The sequence below is a fragment of the Oryza glaberrima genome, chromosome 1 (genome assembly GCF_000147395.1).
Source record: "Oryza glaberrima chromosome 1, OglaRS2, whole genome shotgun sequence".
Lineage (NCBI taxonomy): Eukaryota > Viridiplantae > Streptophyta > Magnoliopsida > Poales > Poaceae > Oryza > Oryza glaberrima.
The window spans coordinates 21,278,049-21,288,478 of NC_068326.1; the positions used below are offsets into that span (position 1 = coordinate 21,278,049).

Genomic DNA, 10,430 nt, shown 5'->3' on the forward strand with positions numbered 1-10,430 from the left:
CGTTCGGGTAGGCAGGCAGAGGCAAGGTTTGTGGTGAGAGCGTACAGCTGCGTACGTGGTTAGCGCTAGCTTTGGCACAGCAGCAGGAGGAAGGCGCGCGCAGGTGCATGCATGAGCAAGAAGAGGAGAGAAGGAGGCGGCGGAGGAAGCGGCGGCTGCGACCCGCCGGCCGTGACCGATGCGCTGTCCATGGACGGCGGCCTCCGCGAGGTGTCCCTCTCCGTCGTCTTCTCCGTCTGGTGCCTCCTCTTCCTCCTTCGCTCCCAGTTCCTCCACAGCCAGACCGACCCTTCAGGTACGTACCCACGAACGATCCACCTCTCATGCTTATGGATCGATCGATGTCATAATGTCACCCTGGCTTTTGATTGATCGCTTCTTGATTTGTAGATTTCTACGACGACGTGGAGGACGGAATGCGTGAAAACTACTGCAAGGTAATGCCGCTGGAGGCCTACATTTTTCCGACCGAGTATAACGCCTCCGCGGCCGCGCCGACGTGCCAGCCATCGTTGCACCCGCCGGATCAGCCGCAGCAGGAAACCGACCACCGGAGCCTGGAGCCCGAGCCGTTCAACACCACGACCGGCGGCGGCAAATCGTCGGCGGAGGCGGCGGCGGCGCTCGACGAGCTCAACGAGTTCCGGAGCCGGATCCTGCAGGGCAAGGCCGAGAACGGCCGCGTCCCCGACGGCGCGGCGCCGGCGGCCCACCGGCTGGAGCCGAGCGGCGCGGAGTACAACTACGCGGCGGCGTCCAAGGGCGCCAAGGTGCTCGCCCACAACAGGGAGGCCAAGGGCGCCGCCAACATCCTCGGCGGCGACAAGGACCGGTACCTGCGCAACCCGTGCTCCGCCGACGACAAGTTCGTCGACGTCGAGCTGTCGGAGGAGACGCTGGTGCGCACCATCGGCCTCGCCAACCTGGAGCACTACTCCTCCAACTTCAGGGACTTCGAGCTGTACGGCAGCCCGAGCTACCCGGCGGAGGAGTGGGAGCTCCTCGGCCGCTTCACCGCCGAGAACGCCAAGCACGCGCAGCGCTTCGTGCTGCCGGACCCCAGGTGGACGCGCTACCTCCGCCTCCGCCTCGCCACCCACTACGGCTCCGGCTTCTACTGCATCCTCAGCTACCTCGAGGTGTACGGCATCGACGCCGTCGAGCAGATGCTGCAGGAGATCATCTCCGGCGCCGGCGCTGGCGCCGACACCGACGCCTCCGCCGCCACCAAGGCCGAAGAGGGCGGCGACGGCGGCACCCTCCGCGACGACACCGCGCAGGCCAACGCAAGGCTGGACGGCGTGGGAGGAGGAGTAGGAGGAGGAGGCGCCGCCGGCCGGAACGACAGCGCCGGCGACGGCGCAGGCGCGGGCGCCAAGAACAACGGGTCGAGGATGACGGTGGCCGGCGACGGGAAGCCGGCGGCGGCGGGGCGGTTCCACGGCGACGCCGTGCTCAAGATCATGATGCAGAAGATGCGGTCCCTGGAGCTGGGCCTCTCGACGCTGGAGGACTACACCAAGGCGCTCAACCACCGGTACGGCGCCAAGCTGCCCGACCTCCACACCGGCCTCTCCCAGACGGCCATGGCGCTCGACAAGATGAAGGCCGACGTCCGCGACCTCGTTGAGTGGAAGGGCAACGTGGTACAAAACCATCACCATTGATTGATTCCTGTAGCTTGTTGACGAGAGCTGAAACTTGTCATCATAAAATTAATCCACCAAATTTGCTTTGCCATTTGTTGTTGTTGATCAGGCCAAGGATCTCGGCGAGCTCAAGGAGTGGAGATCAGCCGTGTCCGGCAAGCTGGACGATCTCATCAGAGACAACGAGGACATGAGGCAAGCTCTCTGTCTCTCCAGCTGCGATTCTCCATTTGTTCGCAGAAGGCGCTACGGATTCTTGATGAGAATTGTTGTGTTGGGTGCAGGTCGAATGTCGAGGAGATGAGGAGCATCCAGGAGACGATGCAGAACAAGGAGCTGGCCGTGCTGTCCATCAGCCTCTTCTTCGCGTGCCTGGCGCTGTTCAAGCTGGCGTGCGACAGGGTGCTGTTCCTCTTCACCAGGAAGGGGGCGGCGGCGGCGGAGAGGATGTGCGGGGCGAGCAAGGGCTGGATCCTCGTACTGGCAAGCAGCAGCTTCACTACTTTCCTAGTGCTGCTATACAACTGAAGCCCACCCAACTCACCTTAGGAACAGCTTTTCTTTTCTTTTTTACCATTTTTCTGCTAGCTTTGTCGCCACGTTCTCCTGTAGAGCTTGTCCCGGTTGATCTACATTAGGTTGTTGTTAGCCTGGCTGTTACCGAGGAAGTACTAGTGATTTGGAAATAAAAGTGCCGGTATTCAGGAAGACCCCGGTTCTATAAGTAAGATAATTAGATATTCATTGTTTAAAGCAAACTCTAACGAGCAATAGAACAGTACTGACGCTTTCATCGTTTCTAGCTGCACAACATGATGTATATGCCAACATCAACAGAAAAGCATTTTGAACAAGCGACAAACTTGAGTCTTGCAGTTTGAGATGGATTCAAGAGAACAAATAAATGACAATTTGACGGGTGGGGCAAGGTGCAATTTCAGTATTGCACATTACAGGACACCAAAATGGCAATCGAGAGATCGAGCAAATTATTGAAGCAGTGTTGCAACGATGTGCTCGTCTTGGCTGACATCCAGCACTAGAAAGACTTTCCATAAACAAAATTGTGAAAAGGCAGGAGGTATCTTTGTCATTTCGACAAGCATCAACTAACAGTGTATTTTATAAACCAGGTCTTAATCAGAACTCATCTAGACCTTATAGCCGGTTATGGTGAATCCTCTGCCAACAATCTCGCCTACGCAGAACCACGCATAAAGCTCAACTCCAAATAATGTCACAATTCCAAGGTCCTCTACCTTGAGCTCCTTTCTATTCTTCCATACCTGCTTGACACCATCAAATTCCTTCCAAAATGCCTCATAGCGGCCAGGCAAACTGAAGAAAACAACAGCCATATATATGTCATTGAGATCAGAGCTCCAAAGTAAACAAGCATAGTAACAAAGGCATATTCACAATGCAGAATCGATGACTTGTTCAAGAAAATATGGCAGACACCCCCCTCCCCCCCCCCCCCCCAAAAAAAAAAAGGGTTAAAAGCACAATGCTCCATCCAAGTTGATACACATTCATAAATACATGCACAATTACTTTCCGTATCAGACCTTGCAACTTCTCCATCCAACAATCCACAACAAGCACGTGACTGGTCCCTATGCATATGCATCTAAGGGCTAACGCAACATCTTAATTAGTCATTCAAAGTTAAGAGTAAACAAATCCAGTTTACCCATTTTTTGTCAATCCGTTCATTTCCCTCATGATAGGTAAACATGGGCACCGGCAAATCACATAAGGTGTGTCCCATCCATCTCATTGTCTCATGCATGCACTTTGGACCAGCCTGGATTGATCAATATAGTTTCAACCTGGTGAGCCCTAATTCTAACATCACAGCAGAAGATGGTCAAGGTATACCATCTGCTACAATATTGGAGATAGTGCCTTGATTAAGAGCTCTAATGAATAAAAAAAAAGGGGGAAACGACATACAAAATTCTAGTGCAAAAACGTGTGTAAAAATAAAATTAATAGTTGCTCCGGACCAACCTTAAAACACTTCAAGACCAATTTATAACACAAGAAGAAATTGCTCAGCCTTAATACAGACGTGATTGCTAGCCAGAATTATCAATCATGACTTGAAACATTGCAGACAAAATACTAACTAAATCGCATGTTATTGGTTGCACATCATGTCTACGACAAAGTTCTGTAAACCAGACTGATCGGTGGTCACTGACCAAGCCAGTTTGTTCTGTCATCAGCTCCCACAATGAACAAGACTACTCATCAAACCATGTACACAAACAAGGATTAGCAGCATTATACAGCAATCAGCAAAAACAATGTCCGTCATAATCATAAAGCAGGCTAATGTGCGGCCACTGGATTGGGATTCAACAAATTACTTTTCCATGATAAAGCCTAATATTTGCATCCATGATTGAATTGTTATCACTTGTTTGATTCTAAACACAGCTGGTTGCCAAGTGCAAAAGAAAAGAAGACTGAGGCCCAGTAAAATATTCATCTTATCCTACAGATTTATGACAGAGCTGTACCTCTATAACATTCTCAGAGCAGACAATGGATTAATGTAGATTTTGTATTATACTTCATAGTAATTAGGTAGATCTCATAAAGTAAATTGGTAATAGCTTTTACTGCAATGTCTTTTCGGCGGAAACAAACAAACAAGAAATAATTTCAAGCATACTGAACAAACTGCTAATGTTATAACCACAGCAATATTGATAAAAGTTCATTTCTTAAATCATACAAAAAACATACCATTCCATTTTGTCATTATGTATCATTCAGAATAGATTTCACACAGTGTATTTGACTTCACACTTTTGCCTAACAGTAATGCATCATTCTATGTCTTCATGTACCATGGATCCAAGCAAAAATACAAAAGTAACAAGGAATATACAGCAAGAGCCTAACAGATCCTCTGATGGAAATCAGGTATATCATACTTATTGCACAGGTTTCTTTTGTTACAAAATTTCAAAACTGACAGATTATGTGTCTTACAGAACTCAGTGCCTGCATGACCAGATGAAATGCACTCTTAATAAGTACTCCCTCCGGTTCTTTCTATATGACGCTGGCTAGTTAAAATACGTATAAATATGGATGTAGTAGTTCCAAAATTAGCAAATTAAGACTGTGCCTATCCTCTTTCACCAAATTATTGAGCATAGCAAATCTAACCAAAACAATGTAGCAGGTAGCGTATTTCAAGAGAGCATCACGCATCCCACAGACCAAAACATTAAAACAGACTCATAACACATGGTTACGAGCTCTCCGAAGTTTATACATGCAACAAGTTACATAAGCACAATTCATAAAGGGGGGAGCGTGTGAACAAATGGTCAACTCAAACGATTAAGATTTATAAAGTGCAGGTATGGAAGGGAGCTCTCAAACCCCTAATAGGTCATGACAACAACAAAAGCACAACCAGACTACCAGACAAAAGAAAAACATCGTCGAGCGAAATCTACTAACCACTTTGCAGGCTCACCCTGACTACCCAAATTGCAGACCATAAGCAGAGCAAGCCATACCAAATTCAGGTTAAACTAGAGTAATCGGAGGCACGATAATTTGGATAGCCACCAATTATTGGCACAATTATTGGCGAATTTTCGATCGTGCCAAGATACATTCGTCGGAACACCCAAGCCTGAACCACCCCCAATTGGCAACAGATCGCAACACACCGCCTACTACGAAACAGCGACCAAATGGAGCCGCATGAACAGCGGGCGGGGGCAAAAAAAATCCGGGGATCACCTGGCGAGGCGGGTGTAGAAGAGCTGCTTGGAGAGCTCCTGGCACTTCTCCACGGTGGGTGGCTGCACCACGTGCTGCTTGTTCTTCTCCATCACCTCCTTGTAGTAGGCGCACCCGTGCTTCGACACGAGCTCCGACGCCTGCGCCGCCTTGGACCGTAGCTGCGCTAGCCTCGACGCCATCGCCTGGATACACACCCACACCCACCAACCAACCAAACCCAACACCACACACGCGGAATGAAAAGAGAGAAACCGAGTCAGATCGAGCGGTGGGAAGCAGATCTGGCCGCCCGCGCCGATCCGGGACTCGGAAGGGCCAGCGAGCGGCGGGCGGATCGGAGGAGCTAGGGTTTTGGGGGGGAGTGATTGCTACCGTGGTGAAGCGCCGGGAAGAGGAGAGGAGAGGAGAGGTCGCGAGGGGGATGGGGGATCCGGGGCGAGGTTGAGGTGAGGAGGAGGAGGACGGCGAGATGGGTGCGGGGGGATGGGAGGAGAGGGGAAAACGGTGGGTGGGGTGGGGTGGGGGTGGACGGGAGGGTAGTTTCGTCCGTCTACTTGTTGGTTAGGGTTTTTCTTCGCCTCCCGGCTCACTGTGCAGCTGCGTCTTGTTATTGGACGCGCGTTGAGATCCGTGCTAGTAGATGATGGTGGGAGAAGGAGATGCGTTAGCATTCGTGAGTTCTTCGAAATAGGGTTTATGATTCCGACGAAATCTGACCGGATTTCACCAAATTTCGATGTTTCGATGAGGCTCGAAAGTAGAAACCGTCTGAAATTTTAAGAAGTTTCATCCAAATTAAAATTTGAATCGATAAAAAAAGAAAAAAATCAAATAAAATCTTATAACTACAATGATATTCATAGAACCTATTAGGATAAATTTTTTTAAAAAAATAATGTATTGTGTGTATTTACTGAAACTTACATCACGAAATAAAAGAGTAAAGAATTAAAAAAAACACTTACATGGGCCAAAAACGACCAGAATTAAAAAAAGGAAAACACTTGCTGATCGAAATTTCGATGATTTTGATCGGAATTTCGCCAAAACCGACCGGCTTTCAAGAACTTACCGGCAAACTCAGGGAATTTGTATTCAAATTTTGGTTTATGAAATTTGTTCGGAATTTACCGGTTTTTTACCGGATTTCGTAAAATTCCGAATTCCGCCAGTGCCCGAAACGGAAAGGACTGTCGGAATCGTAAACCCTGCTGATTGCTATACTAATTAGTATTTGCGTGATGTATATCTGTGAAGTAAGGTTATAATGTATGAACGTGTTTAAAGGCATATTGATATTTACCAAAATAAAAGAAAAGGAATTATATATTTACATTGTGAAATGTATAATCAACCGTTTCTTCGAGGTATCAAGGAAAAGCATGTATGCTTTCTTTGGATATGTGTTTTGACTAGTGAAGTGGCTAACAGATATGATTAGATATCCGCAACAGTTTTTTTTGTTGTTGTTTACAAAAATTGCTTACTTTCGTGGTGAAAGAGTCCAGGAGTATAAGCATGCGAAGAATCTTTTTTCCCACAAAAATATTCGTTAATTTATAAGAAAGCCACATTGCTCGTAGTTTTTTATGCTCTACAAAGGCTTCTTAAGAAATGGGACGTTGCAATGTATGTTCTAAAAGTGCATCTAGGACCCTATTTATTTTTTATGGTTAATGATAATTCGATTAGCGAGGATTAATGCTTGTGATTGAGAATGTGTGAAGGAATATTAGTCCGCCATGAGATGATGCTCGATGCAATATCCTTATGTGTGGAGTTTGATGAAAAGCGGCAAAAATTTATTAGTAAATTGTAAATTTTCATTTGATTGGATCAATAGGAAATCCATGCTATCAAGGCGATGTTGCATTGATATATAGGAATGAGAAAAGTGGTCAAAAGTTTTAGTTGAAGTGGTTCTCTTTCTTAGATTTGTGTATTGTTGTTTTACGGAGTTTTTTAAAAACAAGTTCGGAAATTTTCAAAGTGTATTTGCCTTCGATAAAGGGTATTGGTCTTTTTCGAAAATTTCCGAATGCACCTTGAAAATATCCGAAATGACGTGAACTTGCATAAATCAGTACCAATCTTTTTCGGAAGTTTCCGAATGAGTTTCGGGAATTTCTGAACTTTGTTGATTTGGCTGAATTAGGTTAGTGTTTTTGGAACTTTACAATTGACTTTGGAACTTTACAATTGACTTTGGAAAATTCCGAAGCTGTTAGTTGAAGCAAAATTAAGTACTGGTTTTTTTCGAAAATTTCTAAAGCTGTTATTTGGAGTAAAATTAAGTACTGGTCTTTTTCAGAAATTTCCGAAGGTACTTTCGGAAATATTGGAAGTGGTGTTGAACTTGAATTCCGGTCCTGATGTTTTCCGGAAATTTCCAAGGCGCTTCGGAAATATAGTTTTGTTTAATGAGAAAACATCAAGAAGTTAATGTCAAATCGAATCGTGCAGTGCGATCCACATGCTGGCACCTCGAGCTTCACTCACAATCCCAACAAAATCAAGAGAACACGTACGGTAAAAAGATGGGTAGTTTAATTATGAATCCGGAAAGCTGCGATAAAGCTACCATAACGACCTATCTTTTCCTCAAACTGACACTAATCACGTGGTCAAAAACAGTAAGGCCTGCAACAACATAAAACTTGTTCGGGTATAACCGTAGTTAAATTTAAATCTAAGAGACAGGTTAAAATGGCTTGATGTCATGTCATGCCAGTGTTTTTTTTCTTCATCTTGCCTTTAATTAACGTTGCTATCGCAGCTTTCGTCAGAGGGATTTGGTAATGCCAGTACTCACAGATTACAGCTGTAGCCTACTAACCAGCAAGCCATGCTTTGGTTAATTAGCAGCCAGTTCTTTACCCAAGTTGCCATCACGCAATGGCTTTTACTTACCTCCTTGCTAGAAACAAGGAACCTATCGTCACAATCTGTTGTCCCAGTGCACACGTTCTACAGGATTAGAGATCGGAGGGAGAAAAAGAAGAGGGATTGATCTCAACAAAACTAGTACTACCTCCATATTTTCTTAATCACGCCGTTAATTTTTTATCCAATGTCGTTTTATTTAAAATATATATATAATTATTATTTATTTTATTATGACTTGATTTGTCATCAAATTGTTCTTTAAGCATGACATAAATATTTTCATATTTGCACAAAAATTTTAAATAAAGCGAATGGTCAAACGTTGGTCGAAAAGTCAAAGGCGTCATATATTAAAATACGGAGGGAGCAGTAGGAAAAATATTGAAAAGACAGCTGATAGCAATTAGCATGTTCATCAGGGCCACTCTTACCAACTTCCACCGTGTGTGTATATAGTGGAATAGTACCGCAAAGCTATGAAGTTAGTACTGATAAGATATATTATTCCCGATACTCCTGTCCAGATTGTACATAAAGGAGAAAGCGAAAAATAAAAACAGCCGAGTTAACGAGGCAACCCTACGCACTAATTTGATTTCCTCGGTGAACAAAATATTATGAAACAAAATGCGTAAGAAAATTAGTACGTAGGGCATGTTCACTTTGCAGAGAAAAAAATTGGTATAGCCAAATATCGGCAATGGCAATATTTGGTAATTTAAAATTTGGTAAGGTTTATTTTTGTACAGACTAGAAAAAAATACTTGTGCGTTGCAACATGTGTAAATAATTTTCATGACTGATAAAAACTCTCAATTTAAACGACAAACTGAAACAATAGCAAAACAAAGTCAAAAATCATATATAACATTGAACTAGGTTGCACATGCTTCATGCATCATCAAATGAGGTTGATGCATTCCAGAAGTTTTTATAGCTTCACAATCGATCGGGTGGCTATTCCATAAGTTGACACATGTGCATTTTACTATATCTCATTGATCAAATATTAAAATTTTAGTTATTCAGTTAGTAATTTTTTTATATAGACGAAAATCATTTGTAAAGTAACAAAATTGCTACATACATACCTTAAACAATGATAAATTCAAAAGAAAAATATTATGAGGAGAGATATTTGGAAGAGAAAAAAAGAGGAAAAAAGAGAAAAGGAGGATAAAAGAGGAGATTGGAAGATGAGGGAGAGGGTCAGGATTATCGAGAGAAAAAGGATAAAAATAAAAAGGAAAAAGGGAAAGAAAAAATACACCGGTTGGGGGAGGGGCGTGCGAGGCGCCGAGTGGAGGCCCACATGATAGGGTGGCAGGATGATGTTGGGAGGTTGGGTTGTGTTGGGCTGATATATGTGTGTATAATAGTTATTCTAAACTCATATCGAATTGGATACAAACGATATATACTAACTGAAATACGGATGATGTATTGAAATTCCAGTGAAAACATCTTTAATTTTTATAATAGTATAGAAGTAAACAGGTCCGTCGTAACAAAATAAAAGTGCACTAGGGTGATGTAACTCTTTTTGTTTTATAACCGGTACAATGTAATTAAATAGTGTCACCACCTTACTATATTCATAAATTTGTAACCGACTTAACAACGTCCATATACTCCTTTTGTTTTTACAATAACCCAATCATCAATGTAATTGCTAGTAATATCTTAAGCAACTTATTACATTTATTAGCTTACACTGATATATAATAAGCACCCAACATGTTATGGAACGATATGTAAAAAATTTTTCGGTGTTTCTCTTTATCCAATGGTCATAAAGAAACAACAACCAGCATAACAATATACTTACTTTTTGGAGCAAAACACAATGCCCAACTGGCTAGAGTTAAAACTTACAACCATTTCTCATTCGTGGAAAAAATATTATATTTTCCATCGCTTAGCAATCTCCTTGGAGATGGCACACAAAACATGAATAGAAAACCCAAAAGGAAGGATGACAAAAAAAAAACACACACACACACACAAAACACAGAGAGAGAGAGAGAGAGAGAGAGCGAGAAAAGAAAAGAAAAAACCAATTCTTTTGGTCTCTTCCCTCTCCGTTTGTCGTATCGAAGCCTTTGCCCCCACCACCTC

The 10,430-nt window shown here is 43.9% G+C and overlaps 2 protein-coding genes across 2 annotated transcripts; one reads left to right on the top strand and one right to left on the bottom strand.

Annotated features, from left to right (window-relative positions):
• LOC127770342 (SUN domain-containing protein 5-like) lies at positions 1 to 2,378 on the top strand. Its single transcript, XM_052296010.1, has 4 exons — positions 1 to 295; positions 391 to 1,646; positions 1,759 to 1,844; positions 1,934 to 2,378. Exons 1-4 carry the CDS (start codon positions 112 to 114, stop codon positions 2,175 to 2,177), a joined length of 1,770 nt encoding a protein of 589 aa, XP_052151970.1. The 5' UTR covers positions 1 to 111; the 3' UTR covers positions 2,178 to 2,378.
• Positions 2,379 to 2,512: 134 nt separating this feature from the next.
• On the bottom strand, positions 2,513 to 5,940 carry LOC127770359 (uncharacterized). Its single transcript, XM_052296035.1, has 3 exons — positions 5,799 to 5,940; positions 5,424 to 5,608; positions 2,513 to 2,987 (listed from the first exon to the last, which is right to left on the bottom strand). Exons 2-3 carry the CDS (start codon positions 5,603 to 5,605, stop codon positions 2,801 to 2,803), a joined length of 369 nt encoding a protein of 122 aa, XP_052151995.1. The 5' UTR covers positions 5,606 to 5,608; positions 5,799 to 5,940; the 3' UTR covers positions 2,513 to 2,800.
• Between the last annotated feature and the right edge of the window lie 4,490 nt (positions 5,941 to 10,430).